The sequence below is a fragment of the Priapulus caudatus genome, unplaced genomic scaffold, assembly GCF_000485595.1.
Source record: "Priapulus caudatus unplaced genomic scaffold, Priapulus_caudatus-5.0.1 Scaffold807, whole genome shotgun sequence".
NCBI lineage: Eukaryota > Metazoa > Priapulida > Priapulimorpha > Priapulimorphida > Priapulidae > Priapulus > Priapulus caudatus.
The window spans coordinates 108812-125718 of NW_014577868.1; the positions used below are offsets into that span (position 1 = coordinate 108812).

General features: G+C 44.0%; 1 protein-coding gene and 1 long non-coding RNA gene across 2 annotated transcripts in view; one reads left to right on the forward strand and one right to left on the reverse strand.

Moving 5' to 3' along the window:
* The window catches only part of LOC106813666 (cilia- and flagella-associated protein 74-like), a 19270-nt gene extending 8446 nt beyond the window's left edge, over positions 1-10824 (reverse strand). Inside the window, 13 exon segments of the mRNA XM_014817863.1 lie at positions 1160-1226; positions 1432-1572; positions 1931-2244; positions 5454-5628; positions 6759-6915; positions 7072-7190; positions 7877-7990; positions 8731-8894; positions 9062-9236; positions 9395-9536; positions 9659-9768; positions 10367-10462; positions 10782-10824. Of these exon segments, the coding sequence (XP_014673349.1) occupies positions 1160-1226; positions 1432-1572; positions 1931-2244; positions 5454-5628; positions 6759-6915; positions 7072-7190; positions 7877-7990; positions 8731-8894; positions 9062-9236; positions 9395-9536; positions 9659-9768; positions 10367-10462; positions 10782-10787 (1780 nt within the window). The 5' untranslated portion in view covers positions 10788-10824.
* On the forward strand, positions 2653-3459 carry LOC106813668. The gene is made up of 2 exons (XR_001394493.1): positions 2653-2723; positions 2763-3459. It is a non-coding gene; the product is annotated as an uncharacterized LOC106813668 (long non-coding RNA).
* Positions 10825-16907: the final 6083 nt, after the last annotated feature.

Genomic DNA, 16907 nt, shown 5'->3' on the forward strand with positions numbered 1-16907 from the left:
CGTGCGAAATCGTTTCCTCGTATACACCCGCAATCCGGAGATATAGACTAAAACGTACGACACGATTTTCCATTCTGCTGCCAGCAAAGTCGATGCGTCTTGCACCGAAATTTAAACAAAAGGCAGCTACTAACAACAGCTTGCTCTCTCGGCAAGGCGGTGTGGCGCGCAAGGAGATTGGACATTGACACAATCATAGACGCAACAGACGAGTGCTACTGTATCCTATCTATGGCTGTAGCCTGTAGCCGTGCAGCGACGCAGAACATTGGCTTGCAGTACTTTGTTCTGTTGTTTCTCCCGAGAGCAGATGAGCGAAAATATCAACATGGCACCGCGTAGGAGAAAAAATAATCCTAGAAAATACAGAAGACGGAAAACACCACGAAAGAGCGTAGCTCTGACAGACGCCGAAATTAAGAAAGTGTGTGCTGCTGTCAAAGACACCGACGTGCCAGCATTAGCAGCTAACATTAGAAGCAATGTTCGAGAAGAGCTGCAACTCGGCCACGGTGATCGTGTCGTGTTTATTGATAGACTCATGATGTGCTATTGTGCGGCCGGTTATACACGCTGCCGCTGAGCAGCAGAGCTGCTGCTGATTGCGGTGGGGGGGGGCATACCAGCTGTAAATAGGTCAGAGCAAAGGTTAATAGCTTGCCGAGTGTTGCGTCGATGTCCAATCTCTCTGCGCGCCACACCGCCTTGCCGAGAGAGCAAGCTGTTGTTAGTAGCTGCCTTTTGTTTAAATTTCGGCACAAAACGCATCGACTTTGCTGGCAGCAGAATGGAAAATCGTGTCGTACGTTTTAGTCTATATCTCCGGATTGCGGGTGTATACGAGGAAACGATTTCGCACGATGCTAGGCGAATGTACTGTGTACGATTTGAGCTCAAGTTGGATGAGTTACGCGTAGTAAATCGTAGGTATTATAAGGCTAGTAAAAGACGAATTTCCCTTGCTTACTGAAGTCACACTCTTTCCCTAGCTATTATCTACTCCTGATTATATCGTCACATCCCTTAATTGTGCCATGCATACGATATACGCTTGGTGATCTGTTCTTAAATACAAGATTATACAATTTCAGGGATGACATTGGTCTTCTTGGTACTGATTGGTTGGAATCTACAAACTTGCGCTTGCAAATTCACACAACAAAACATACCTTTGGGTGCACAGAGACTGGAATATCTACACCGCTGCCCTGAAAACCCACTGGTACCTGAAACACATGAACATGCAATTTAATTTCCGAAGCATAACAATTTTCTTTAGCACACATCATCAACATCGCCATACGATCAATCATTACATGCCATATATGTCAGTCGCAATATTTTTAAAGTCATGATTCGTGTAATCGTGAGTATCTCTCATATGCATGTCAGTGTCGTGAGTGAGGCTAGTTGAACCAAACACTTACATACACAGTTGCTAGCTACAGTCACCTGGGCACAGTCGTTGTCCGAATAGTCGATGCGATACTGCACGCTGAACCTGCCTGCATGCGGAGGGGTGAAGGTTACGGGTACACTAACCGAGGATCTTGCTCCAACAATTCCATTCTCCTACAGCCAGGCAGTAGCCAGACAGATTTATTCGATTAAAATCAGGAGTGGATAAGAGGCTTTTTACATGTGTTTTTTATGCCTATTACTTACTTTAACATTAACATGCATATAATTAATCACACATACCAGGGGCACTTCCATTGTAGCACAGAACTTGTGTAAATATCTATAGGCATAACATTGTGCCAATGTGGATGTGATATGGTATCACTACACTAAACAATATCACAGTTCATTAATCCTGCCGAGGTACGGTTGACAAACAAGTGCATATATGCAGAATGCTACACAAATGACTCCCGATTATAATTGTAGCATGAGATGTAAACAACAAAAAACATCATCACTGGTTCACCTTAACCATCGTGAACACAACAGGATCGTCGTGTCCCATCGTCGGTTCATGTTGCCCCTCGTTCTCACCAGGTGTCTCTGCATGGGGTTCTTCTTGTAGACACGTGACCAACGCCTGCTTGCTTTCAACCTCACCAGATGTCTCTGCCTGTTGCTTTTCGCCGCCAGCATTTGTGCTACTTTGAATGGTTTCAGGATGGCACTGGTTCCCTTCTGACCCAACAGTGCTGCCATCTGTTGCACTGCCAGTCCGAATCATGGTGACTGAGCACTGGTCTGGTGTAGTGACTTCGCCATTGTCCGGTCTCTTGGCACCTGTTAATGAGATCAGTCTACTTATGTGTAACATTCCTTTATTTGCATTAATTATTACTTGTGTTTACAAACCATGACGTTTACACAGTCAGGTCATAAAATTCCGATGATTCAAACAATATGGATTTTGATAGCACTTAAAATTAAATAGTCGTCCCCAGGGGCGGCGCCAGGGTATTTTCTTAGGGGGGGCGAAAGCAAGGGCGTGTACAGGAGCACGCGAAGGGGGGGGGGCTCTGGGGGGCTTTCCCCCAGAAAATTTTGGAAATTAGACCCTCTCAGATGCGTTTTCTGCGCGAGCAGGGAGGGTCCGGACCCCCTGGACCCCCCCTGTACACGCCCCTGGGAACTGTAGACTCTGATACCGTGTGCGCTTGCACTGACGGGTGGGGTCCAGGGGGTAGATTACTCTCTTGTAGTTTCCCCTCCTCCCCTTACAGGTGACCTCTCTCTTGTAGTTTCCCCTCCTCCCCTTACAGGTGACCTCTCTCTTGTAGTTTCCCCTCCTCCCCTTACAGGTGGGCTCATTATGTCGTACGCATGTGCCTTAAGGTGTGCGATGCAGGCACCTCACTAGCATCGCTCATGAGAGGCTCTTATGTTTGGTATTTGTTTATACGTGACTCAACGAAGAATCAAGAGTCATCGGTCGTGCAATAGTGATCATGTGTTGCAGCAAAGGGCGTGCATGTATGCTCACGAAGATTTTAGTAGCGCACGTGATTGTATAGATGTGACAATTGGGTCGATTACGGCGTTTTAAATTACGAATCTTATTTGATTCGTTCGGATGTGATTGTGATCGGGAAGTAATGGGCAATCGTTTAATTGATTATTGACTATTGTAATTGACATATATTATTAATTGCTGGTCGATTTTGCTCTGCATCGTGACTCTGCCTTCTTGTTTTATTTCTGTGTCTCGATTAATTTATCATGTTACTACAGCAGCAGCAGCCCTGCCGTCTAGAATTTTGTCTGTTGTCGTAGTTTTTAATGCCTTTTACGTGTGACAATAGTTTTAACGTTTCAACGTGTTATGTAAACCGTTTGCAATTTTTTTAGAATGTGCCGCGTTTCACATTTACAGAGAAGTTAGACGCGCATCTATCGTAGGTCGCATACAAAATATTTTACGTAAAGAGTATGCGATACAAATGTGCAGAGTTTAAATTCCTATAAATAAATATCAGGTATTGTGGCTTTCAAATCAAATCGTTGTTTTTTATTTTTATTTGCTATATTTCCGCCATTCAAAATCAATTTAACGAGACTTGTTAGATATCTAATTTGTATGTATTAATTAAATTTTCGAAATTATGAAAACGAACATTTTTAACTGGAATACTCTCTTAATTTCTGTATCTGTTTTATACACTATTAATTGGTTGCAACTTTGATGACCTGACATCTATAGGAGAAACCAGCGATCCTATCCGAAAGAGGAGATGGAAAGGATTTCCGTTGGATTTCCCCATTGATTTCGCATGCTATCTCTCTGACATAAAGTTGTGATTGTCGGCTTCTTTCTTTGCTAAATAAGTTTATTTATCAACACATAACCTCATACCTCATAAAGGGTGACATATACACACATAATCAGGGGCGTAAATCCCGGGTGCATCCCCCCCCGCTCTTGAAGGAGGGGGGATGGCCTGTAAAAATATCCCCCACGTACGCAGGTGCTACGCTGCGTTGATGAATCGCACCTACGAGCTTTGCGTACGTACTTCGTAGAAACTCTGTGTATGCAATACACTTTGCGCAACGTTGATGAATCCGGCCCCAGGGGCCCGTCTTAGTGCCCCTGGCAGGGGTCCGGGGAAGCTCTCAGAGTTTAGCTAATCAAAGCCCTCAAATTGCTGACAAAAAAATTGTGCAGGGAACCAAGGAGCAACATATACCAAGGAGATGAAACCCCGGGGGGGGGGACTCACCCCACATTATGGTAGGTATCTGGTATGTGCCACTGCGAAGTTAAAAATGGGGGGAGGGGGCTCTAGAACTAACTCAGACCTGAAAATGGTGGTCTCTGGAACTAATGTTTGTTGAATGTGGTATGCTCTGGAACCGGCTATGTTCGAAAATGGGGGTCTCCGGAACTAGCTAGGATTTCGTTGAAATTCAATGCTATGAAACTGGACACGTTTAAAAGAGGGGGTCTCCGGAACTGTGGGGGGAACAGTGATTTGCTTTAAAATCTATGCTGTAGCACTTGAACCAATAATTGTTGTATTATGTAGAGGAGAGAAAAACATGACCCAGAGAGAGATGAACGCACGCACACGCACACGCACGCACGCACGCGCGCGCGCGCGTACGCATACACACACTAACTAAAACTAGACAGAGGGCACTCACAGAGAGAGCATACCTCCGCCAGCGACACACGAATAACCCACGACATACGCCAGCGTACAATGTATGCTCGCTCGCCGCTCAGTCAGCAGCAGCCGGCTGTGGCCGGCTCGGTCGCTGACGCGCTAATATCGATCGCGTCACACGCACGCACGCACGCACGCACGCACGCTAACGTGTACACGAACGCACAGACCCGATCACATAACCCTTCTTCTTCTTTTCCTTTTCTTTTTCTTTTTCTTTTCTTTTTCTTTTTCTTCTTCTTTCCTTTTTCTTTCAAATGATAGGGGGGCGACCGCCCCCCCCCCTGCCCCCCCTGTGGCGCCGCCCCTGGTTGTCCCTGCTTCATCGAGATGGGTCGGGACCAATGTTCCGATTAAGTGTAGTGGTCCCGATTAAGCGGTGAACACATTTCCAGTTGCACATGCATGTCTACATAATTGCAGCTTACATCTGTACACAACATGCACTGCACAAATACACGCATGTTGAGCTTTAAAAAATGTTTTGTGAGCTCATTATGTTCAGAATCCGCGGAAAAGCCGAGAAGTTGTCAGGATGCTTTTAATTTTAGGATGGTTTCACAACGTTGAGCCAAGTTTGTTCTGCAGAAACTATCCTGTTGAACAGTGGTCTCGTCTCCTTTATCCGATCAAAATAACACTCTTAAGGATGTCTTTTCAATGACATATGTTGCTTAAGCCTTAAGCGATGCACCCGATAAAGCGGGGGACCACAATACTGAATTAGATAATAGGTGATTGTTAACCATTATATCCTCCTGTATAACTAGAATATAGGTAATATGTTAAGGTGCATGGCATTTCCTTATCTAAAAAAGCTTGTACCATCAAAATCAGTAGCGCTCTCTTTGGTTGATGCAGCTTCGAGCTCCGTGACAATGAAGGGCTTGACTGTGTAAGAAGTTTGCAGTGCTCCTGTGTTTGAGATTTCCAAGCACTTGGTTAGGGCTTCTCCTACCACAGTCTCTCCAAAGTCAAGTGTTGCACTAGCAACACTGGCCTGTCAAGAAAAATGTGTAAATAACGCATTACATAACAAAGTACAAATAAACTGACAACCACGAACAATAAAAGTGTCAATGACACTGTAGCTCACCTTGGGTGTGATAGAAGAGGGAGGGGGGATATATAAAGCAAGAGTATATATGGGAGAACTCCCATTATATACTCTTGATAATGATATATATGCATGAGTTTTGATGGGAAAATAAATGTTTCAGATCTGAAAGTCTGAAATCTGGGTGAGAGATGGCGATACGCCTATAAATGATCGCCATTTTGGTTTTTGAATATCGCGCAAATAAAAACAATAAAATATTCCAATCAAATTACTGTAACGAAGAATCTAAAACACAATATTACATGTATATAGGTATGATTGTAGAGTTGTTGACCAGTTAGACGAAATAAACGTAATAGGACGTTGTCATCTCTCCCATAGGAGTATAACAACTGTTTTGGGGCTAGCCTTACACATTCACATGTATACCAAAATTTAACAAAATTGAATGAAATTAGATGGCCATTTTCATTTTTGCCAAAAAGTGGGCATGGCATGAAAGTAGGTCGACTGGCGTGCTCCAAAATAGGACGTTCAAACCTCTCCCATAGGAGTAACAACTATATATGCAATTTGAAACATGTGGGTCAAACGGTTCTTGAGTTATCGTTGACCGTAGCCAAAATGTTGACGAACGGACAGACGACACCCCATGGCAATAGCTCATCTTGACAATGTCAAGGCGAGCTAAAAATGACGTTATTTTAGACATTTTGCTTCTTCTGCCAGTGTGCAGCTCACAGTGTCTTAGTAGTAACTATAATGGTTCATTACGAGGACTTCATTACACCTACTCTCCTCACCACTGAGTGTACATTCATCAAAATCATCTGCACCTCATCTGCATGTTACACCACTTGTTCACGATCTATCAACACGTACCACAGTTAGGATGTTGGCCACAATTTGAACTGGCAGCCTTCGCAGTAAATGGTGAATACGTTAACCACTGGACCACTGCAGCATCTCACACCAGGATACGAATGTTTATATGTGCTTGGGATGTTTTATGCAACTCAGTGACAATGTAGCGTAGTATATAGAGTAACAGTAGATGTAATCTTCTTTACCTTTGCTTTCTTTATATGGCATACGACAGGAATAGAAAACAGTCCCCTTTTGCATGCCATATTTATCTGTCCATCGACATCTGCGTTCACTAGAGGCGTGTAGACCACTGTCAGCTCACAATGCAGACCTGCAGACATTTGTCCAGGGGCAGGGAACCTGCCACAAATTTTTAATTAGGTAACTGACAGATAAAATGTACACAATGCAAATTATTTAATACGTTAGGTATAACAATAGCAAGCAAAATGGCCCAAAAACAAATAACTGACCCTAGCTTTTCATTATACGTAGCATAAACATTCAAGAAAATACCTTATTTCAAGGAATTCCTGCAAGTTCTCACTAACGTTAGAAAACTTGATGAAGTCACTGCTTTGGGATACATTGGTGAGTATAGCTTTCTTTTTATAGCTTTTTCCAATTTCAAAATCCTACTCGTAAAAAAATAAAATAATTACTGCAAAGAATATAAAGGTTTCAATTAATCATGGAATTATGAATGAGTATACTCTTATACAGTCCCTACGATGCTCCTACGCTAAGATAATGAGCGGTGAAAATCTAGTATTTTTGCCGAAAACCGACTCGAGATCCCTGTTGGCTGTGACCCTCTCTCGTTTTGTGGCCAGTATGTTGCTTCCGGTTGCCGCTGTGTAGCGCCATGGTAGCGCTGACTCACGTCAGTACTACAGAGTTTACTATACATCCAGCGTGAGGTGGGAAAAGGTGGGGGTCATCACTATGGCAATCAATAACAGACGTCATTCATTCCATTTGTCAATCATTGACGGAAACACGCGAGGTTCCCCGAAGCTATCTCAAAGCGAGAGAGGGTCACAGCCAACCGGGATCTCGAGTCGGTTTTCGGCAAAAATACCAGATTTTCACCGCTCATTATCTCAGCGTAGGGGCATCGAAGGGACAAGCGGTTTGTTTTATAATAGCAAGGTAGGACAGCTGATCAATAATACTGCAAAGAATCGTCAAAATAAAATGGGCAAAGTTTCTTAATTTGACTAATACTGCAACATGGTGTCAGCATTTCACCGTTGTACGCTCTCCTTCTTAATACGCTCTTGATAACATTATGTTAATGGTAATGTTTACGTCTACATACTTTGAAATAGAGAGTGGAAGGTTTACAGGCAAATGCTCGTTCTTTGCCTGCCAATTCCAACCTGGCATCCAGTATAAGCTTCCCTGCAGGAGGAGCTTGCATTCTCGTTGAAGCCTGCAGGATATATTTTCTATTCCCATTTCATTTTAATAATTCATTTTCTATGAAAATGCATCATTACCTCACTATAATCAAGCAATATGGATTATGATTGAATGAGGTGGCAGTATTGTGGATGCATGATCTCTACTATGCATGTTGATTGAATTCCGTGTTAACACATAACTACATATCAGGAGTAGATAATAGGGAAAGAGTGTGACATCAATAAACAAGGAAAATTCGTCATTTATTAGCCTTATAATACCTACGATTTACTATGCGTAACTCATCCAACTTGAGCTCAAACCGTACACAGTACATTCACCTAGCATCGTGCGAAATCGTTTCCTCGTTTACACAAGCAATTCAGAGATACAGACTAAAACGTACGACACGATTATCCATTCTTTAGCCATCAACCCAAGTCCATTGCCCGCCTCTATTAAAACAAAAGACAGCTATACTGACGCGCTGTTGCTGTGCTTGCTCTCTCGGAATGTGGAATGTGGCGGTGTACGATTTGACCTCAAGTTGGATGAGTTACGCGTAGTAAATCGTAGGTATTATAAGGCTAGTAAATGACAAATTTCCCTTGTTTATTGATGTCACACTCCTTCCCTATTATCTACTCCTGCTACATATCTATAATCACTGCTGTATAGTGCCATCTAACGTATGCATGCTGAGGTGAGCATTAATCTTGGAGCTGATGATGTAGAAATGTGAAGAAATATAACCAACTGTGTGCATACAACACCAGCTTCTGGCTGGTTTGATCCACAAAGGTCTGGCACGACAGGCTGGACTGACATCAACATCTTGGATGGGAGTTGAAACAAATTGCCTTCTACATCATCGCCAGTAGCATCAGTAAGAAAAGAAGTGGGTTCTGCATCTGCAATGTGTCGTTTCAGACCTGGATTCAATAGAAATGCGTTGGAACAAATCTTTAGAAATACCTGAACCTGATTTACGTTTATAAAATTTACACTGAAAAGGTTAACTTGAAATTATTTCAGATATTTACAGTGAATATCGTACAGGATTTGAATTTATGTCATGATTACCATTCACCAGACTTACCTGGTATATCCACAGACAGAAGTGGATCCTCCTCATCCTCTTCACCACTTGAGGAACTAAAACCCTTAGAAGACCAGCAGGCTTGAAATTTATCAGCATCATCAGCAGCAGCATCATAGTCCTTGCTGAGCCTGTTCAGTTTTTGTAGTTGCCTTTGTTTCAACTTCAGTGGTTTCTACCATATAATTGAGACATTTAAATCTACAATATTTTTGTGCCTTATCTATAAGGTAGTTGAATGAGAGTGAATTGAACTAAAATTGCATGTAATGTGGAAGGTACAGAATCAAGAAATGTGCAGATATTGTATTCCTCATAGTCATATATATATACCAATTTGTTCAAGTTCGGTTTATTTTGTGATGCACTCCAGAGGTAGGGTTGTTGTTTCTGCCTTCGTTGTATCTCCTTTTCTTCTTCTAGTATCTTTGCAGATACGTATTGCTGCTTTCGTTTCTGATCCTTTTCAAATATACTGAAATCACATTAAAAAATTGTAAAGATATTTACACCACTTCTGACAATCTGATGTTCACTAAAAAGAAAAAATATATATCATTATATAGTCATACAAAATAGGTCTAGCTACATGTTTACCGTTTTTCCTTTTCCAGGTCATGCAGCTTTTTCTGTAGAACCAATTCTGGACTATCTGTACACTCTGGAATTGCTTTACTAAGTGGCTTCAGTAAATGAGTTGCTTTTTGCTGAAAGTATAATTATAGTAGTAGTACATTTAACAAGTACATGCATATCATTATAGGCTATTGTGTTAAGTCTGATCTTATATATATAATAAACAACATGTAATTTTACTAGATATAGGTTATCAATTAATTCGTACCTGCATGGGGATGATTGACCCAAAATTTCGTCCACATCGGCTTACAACAGGTAACTATAATCTTTATCAGCCACAATATCCCACAGAGTAGGTATATATTGTGGCTGATAAAGATTAGTTTTCAAAGTCCAAGGGACTATGATTATTTTAAGTTTTGCATGGAGAAACCAGAGAGAGACGAAGAGGAGGGCATTCAACTTGAGTCAAAACAACCTCAGATTTAGCTCTAGTACTATAGCCGCTTACATTAACTGCCGCTGGGCTATAATGTAAGCGGCTATAGTACTAGAGCTACCTCAGATTCAGACCTATCATGAGTTTTTGGACACCCATCTCGCAGCTTTATGTTGAATGGCATTAAACAGTGCAATTCTCAAAGTCCAAAGCAGGAGTCGAACAAAGAGACGAGCGAGACAAAGTTGAGCAAATACAAGAGATTGCCCTGCTGTAATAATACATACCTTGCCGGCTTCAATGTTTTTCTTCAGAGACAGAATCGCCTGAATCCTACTTTCTGTATTATTTTCCATTGCGTGGGTTTTGTCGGTCGTCTGTTGCTACGAGTTAGAGATGAAGTTGAGAAATGAGGTTTTAATTTTGAACCTTTGCTTTAACCCGACCAGGCTGTGTGACTATAACGTCAATATACATAGTATCTATTGCGATATACACAGGTATTCTAACCCTAGCTCCAAGAAACGGTATTGCTAGGGTTAGAATACATCGTACATGGTGTATTGACGTTAGTCACACAGCGTGGTCGGGTCATTCTAACCCTAGCAATACCGTTTCTTGGAGCTACCTTTGCTTTAGCGATAATTAGACTTATTATTGCTTTAGTCAAGTTATAGTGCCAAGAACGAATGATTCGTTAACCAGCATGTTGTTCGCTCGCTGCGTCCGTAGCAACGGATAAAATGTCACTGAGATTGAACCCTGACTTCGACCATTACCGAAATTTCACGCAACCAACGGGATTATCCACGATAAGTGCATATATCGCTTGGAAATCACAAGATAACTGAAATAAGTGATAACATCTGAAACTCCAGCAATCACGAAGCATCCTCGTGACGTACACTGACGTCACGCACGAACTCGGCTATATCTCCGAAGTTGAATGGTGATGGTGCTGGTGGTTAACTTGCGCATGGTCATATTCCATACTTATAGGGCCATTTTCAGGTCTGAGTTATAGTTCCAGAGCCCCCCCCCCCATTTTTGACTTCGCAGTGGCACATACCTACCATAATGGGGGGTGAGTGCCCCCCCGGGGGTTTCATCTCCTTGGTTCCCTGCACAATTTTTTTTTCAAAATAGTGCCACGGCAGTGCCGTGCTGCCGTGGCGGCCCGGGCCCCCCACTCCGAGGTCGGAGGGACCGCATGCGCGTTCCCAAAATCTCCGGTAAAGGGGTATTTTTTGCGCGACAAAATCCGGCCCCAGAATTGTAAAAAAGGGGGTGTATTTGACTTTTCACCCGGATATTTCTTTAAAAAGGGGGTGTTTTTCTCTCTCTTTCATCTTGAATATCATAGAAAACTTTATCAAATCCCGGGATCAAATTCCTGAAATTCCTGCTAGTTTTGAAAGCTCATTCAGGATTATTTCATTTTGAAAAGTAAAAATATTGCCCCCTAGTTCCCGATTAGGAGCAGTGTTCCGGATTTAGAGGGGTCTCCAAGGCAGGAAAACCCCGCAAAAAGCCCGCGAAAGGAGGGTTCAGAAATTTTGGCAGTCCTGAGATAGGGGGGCCGGTGCTTTCAAAGAGAGGGAACGAGCATATGCCTACCCTAAATAACACTGAGTGGGGGGCCCGGGCGTGGCGGCCACTACGGCCCTGATGGGGGTCTCTGGAACTAATGTTTGTTGAATGTGGTATGCTCTGGAACCGGCTATGTTCGAAAATGGCCGGGGGTCTCCGGAACTAGGATTTCTTTGAAATTCAATGCTATGAAACTAGACACGTTTAAAAGAGGGGGTCTCCGGAACTGTGGGGGAACAGTGATTTGCTTTAAAATCTATGCTTTAGCACTTGAACCAATAATTGTTGTATTATGTAGAGGAGAGAAAAACATGACCCGGAGAGAGATGAACGCACGCACACGCACCCACACACACACACACACGCACGCACGCACGCACACACACACACAAACACACACAACACACACACGTTGCATGCATGCCTTCACGGCCCGGCTTCAACGTATTCTGAAGTACGATGCACTGGAACGAAAATATTAAAAACTATATCATTTTTCATAATTATGTACTGATAGTAGGCCCCTATATACAATTTTGTAAACAATGTTTTATTATAGTTATCATACTCATAATAATATATTTTAGATACTTTAGTCAAAACATCAGCTTTAGCTACATTCCTCTTTGAAATTTACAAATTGACCTTTTAAAATGATCAGAATTGGCTGCTTTCAACATAGCCTGAAAATGCAGGAAATGCCATTTCCAGGCTCTAAATTTCCAATAAATTCAGGGGGACCCAGAATACCTCCAGGGGCGCGTTTCACAAAGCTCCGTTCGCTATATTCTCCGCTATCTCCTCCGCTAACTCCCGAGTTGTCCGCTAAATAGCGGAGGACGCGTTTCACGAACCTCCGTTCGCTAAAGTCGCTCGCTTTTTAACGCACTTTAGCGGACAACTTTAGCGGGAGCTCCTGCAAGCGCTCTAGGTAAAATCTTAAGTTTGCCCCCCCCCACCCCGTGTCTCCATATTTTACATTCATCATATATAACGAAATTATACTTTTAATATTATTATTAATTTTGATGAACTTATTACAAGATGAACAGCAATATGTTGTTGCGAGTTATACGCGTACGCTCGTTTGATGAAAAGCAAGGTTGAAAATTCCCAGCTTATCCATGCACGGTTGTCTGATGTGTTTGTATGTGTGATCGTGTGTGTCTGTGCGAGTATAACAACTATTATATGTTTATTATATGTTATATTTTTTATTATTTTACATTCATTATATTGCAATTATAATTAGATCTTTTCAATTTGCTTTTAATGAAGGAACACGCTGACACGGAGATATTCCATTGCTGAACCGATCTCTACCGCAAATCACAAAAAGATAAGTGCTACCTACTTATAATTCACAATATATTGCATTGCATAATCTTCTTCCTTTATGCTTGGAAAAACGATAACACTTGCCAATCAATGTCAATTCAATTCAATAACGCATTTAGCAACTGTTTGTTTGTGTGTTCATGTGCGTGTGCGTGTGCATGTGCGTGTGCAAGTGCATGTGCGTGTGCATGTGTGTGGCGTATATGAGTGCGAGTAGAGAGTGTGAGTCTCTCTCGCTCGCTCTCTCTCTGTCTCTGTCTCTGTCTCTGTCTCTGTCTTTGTCTCTGTCTGCTTTGCTCTGTCTCTGTCTGCTGTCTGTCTCTGTCTCTGTCTCCTGCCTGCTGTCTTGCTGTGTGCGTGCGGCGTGGCGTGCGCGTGCGTGCGTGCGTGCGTGCGTGTGTGCGTGTCTCTGTCTGCTCTCTCACGTCTCTCTCCTCTCTCCTCTCTTCTGCTCTCTCTCTCTCTCTGCTCTTCTTCCCCTCTCTCTCTCTCTCTCTCTCTCTCTCTCTCTTCTCTCTCTCTCTCTCTCTCTGCTCTCTCTCTACTTCTCTCTCTCTCTCTTTCTCTCCGTCTCCCCCTCCACCTCTCTCTCTCTTCTCTCTCCCCTCTCTCTCTCTCTCTCTTCCTCTCTCTGCTCTCTCTCTCTCTCTTCTATCTATCTATCTATATCTATCTCTCTCTCCGTTCCCACCCTCTCTCTCTCTCCCCTCTCTCTTTTCTCTCTATGCTTTCTCTCTCTCTCTCTCTCTCTCTCTCTCTCTCTTTCTTTCCTCTTCTTCTCTCTCTCTCTCTCTCTCCGTCTCCCCCCCTTCTCTCTTTATTCCGACCTCACTCTTTGCTCTCTCTCTCTTTCTCTCTGCTTTTTCTCTTCTCTCTCTCTTCTTTCTCTCTCTCTCTCTCTCTCTCATCTCTTCTCTCTGCTCTATCTATCTATCTATATATGATCTTGCTCTCTTTCTCTCTCTCTCTTTCTTTCTCATCTCTCACTCGTCTCCCTCATTCTCTCTCTCTCTCTCTCTCTCCCCACCCCCCCCACCCCCCCCCAGCCCCCCCCCCCCACCCCACCCCCCCCTCCCCCCCCCCCCGCCCCCCCCCCCCCGCCCCCCCCCCCCCCCGCCGACCCCCCCCCACCCCGCCCCCCCCCCCCCCGACCCCCCTCTCTTACTTCTCTCTCTGCTCTCTCTCTCTCTCTTCTGCTGCTCTCTCTGCTCTCTCTCTTTCTCTCTCTCTCTCTCTCACCGTCTCCCCCCCTCTCTCTCTTTTCCCTCTCACTCTTTCTTCTCTTTTTTTTCTCTCTCCTTTTCTCTCTATGCTTTTCTCTCTTCTCTCCTCTTATCACTCGTCTCTCTCATCTCTCTCTATCTCTCTCTCTCTCTCTCTCTATCTTCTACTATACTCTCTCTCTGCTCTCTCTCTCTCTCTCTCTCCTCTCTCTCTCTCTCTCTCTCTCTTCTCTCTATCTATCTATCTAATCATATATATGCGATCTTCTCTCTTCTCTCTTGCGCTCTCTCTCTCTCTCAATCATCTCTCTCCATCTGCCCCTTTTCCTCTCCCCCCGCCCCTCTCTTACTCTGCTCTCTCTCTAACTCTCTCTCTCTGCCTCTCTCTCATCTCTCTCTCTCTGCTCACTCTGTCTCTCTCTCTCTTTCTCTCTCTCTGCTCTCTCTCTCTCTCTCCTCATCTCTCTGCTCTGTCCTGCTCTCTTTCTATCTCTCTCTCTCTCTCTCCTTCTCTCTCTCGCCTTTCTTGCCTCTCTCTCTGTCCCACTCTCACTCTCCAACCCCTCCTCTCTCTCTCATCTCTCTCTCTCTCTCTGTCGCTTATCCGCATGCATACGTGAGGACTGTGCGTGCTGTGTGACTGCATGTGTAGGAGGCGGTGACGAAGTACGTGTGTGGATGCAAAGTGTGTGTGATTGCATGTGACGAGCGTGGCGCGTACGTGTTTTGTGTGGTGCAAGCCGTGTGTGATTGCATGTGTAGGAGCCGTGCGCAGTACGTGTGTGGTGCAAGGCGTGTGTGATTGCATGTGTAGGAGCGTGCGCGTAACCGTGTGTGGGATGCAAGCGTGTTGTGATTGCATGTGTAGGAGCGTGACCGTACGTGTGTGGGTGCAAGCGTGTGTGATTCACTGTGTAGGAGCGTGCGCAGGTAACGTGTGTGGTGCAAGCGTGTGGATTGCATGTGTAGGAGCGTGCGCGTCACGTGTGTGGGTGGCAAGCGTGTGTGATTGCATGTGTAGGAAGCGTGCGGCGTAACGTGTTGTGTGTGCAAGCGCTGTGTGACGCATGTGTAGGAGGGGCGTGGCGCGTACGTGTGGGATGCAACGTGTGTGATTGCATGTGTAGGAGGCGTGCGCGTACGTGTGTGTGTGCACAGTACGATTATCTACATGGGGCAAAGGGGGCAGTTTGGCCCCCGGCCCTACAAGTCGACCGGCCCTAAGTGTTGTGAATACAAAAAAAATATGACTGTTTATTATTTTATTCCAAAGTATATCTTGGGCCGGCCCTACCACTTTCATATGACTACAATTTGTTTTTGCTTTTCTAACTTGTTTTTCAATTTCTTCCGTGTTTTGTGGTGTACATTGCAGCAGCTAAGGAATATATTACACTTCAGGTAGCTAGTGGGGTTAAAACACCAAATTTTTCAAAAAATATGATTAAAATTTTTTTTTAACATCTAACTAATTCTTTTAGAACGTTTTCCTTTCATTTTTGCAATCATTAATTGGGCTTATAATTATCCCACTAAACAGGTCTAAAACATTATATGTTTATGGGAAGGGGGCCGGTGATGGGCCCGAAATATATGATATGCCCCGCCCAGCAACTGTTAATCCGGCGCTGTGGTGCAAGCGTGTGTGACTCATGTGTAGGAGCGTGCGCAGTACGTGTGTGGTGCAACGTGTGTGACTGGCGTGTGAATGAGTAACGTGCTGTACATGTGCGCATGCAGCCTGCGCGTTTTGTGTGTATCCATGCATGCATGCGTGTTAGGTGTGTTGCTGTGTGTTGCGTGCGAGAGAAATGGGCATCTCAATTTTTGTCTGTCGCTCCCTCACCCTCACGTTGTGTGAGAAGAGTTACATGTGTTTCTATGTGGGAACTGTGTCAATGTGTTTAGCATTTTTTGATCACTGTTGTGCATGAAAATTGTAGCATTGATTTTAAGTAGGCTAAACATTTGACGCAATTTCAGCCTTGTTTGTACAAAGTGACATTGTTGACATGGTAAAACGGCTTATGTGGTTTATTGCAAACGCATTAGATGCATGACGCTATGGGTAGCTTCCAACATACGGCTCATGAAATCTGATTAATATTAATGCTAAACATGCCCATGTTATCTCTAACTGAGGAATCTCGAAAGGGATTTCAATGTGGGTAGGGAGAAGGGGCTTCATGGGGAAAGGAGAGGGGCTTCAATGGGGGAGGGAGAGGGGTTTTCATGGGGGAGGAGAGAAGGATTTTCATGAGGGTAGGGAGAGGGCTTGTGGGGAGGTGAGAGGGCTTCATGGGGGAGGGGGAGCGGTTTCATGGGGGAGGGGAGACGGGGTCCTCATGGGGGAAGGGAGATGGATTGCATTGGGGATAGGAGATGGGGTTGATCATTGGGGAAGGGAGATGGGTTTCATGGGGGAGGGGAGAGGAATCACAGGGGGTTGGAGAGGGGTCTCGTGGGTCAGGAGAGGGATTTTCATGGGGAAGAGAGAAAGAGTGTTCATTGGTGTAGGAAGAAGGGTTATCTAAGGGCCCCTTGAAAACTTAGGATTCAGCCTGTCCTCTTGCCTGGTCTGGGCTCTTATAGGTGAAGCCAACGAAGCTGCCACATATATTGTATGGTAGGAATTAAGACGTTCTAAACTAGGCAATACACCTAAATCGCTTATTTT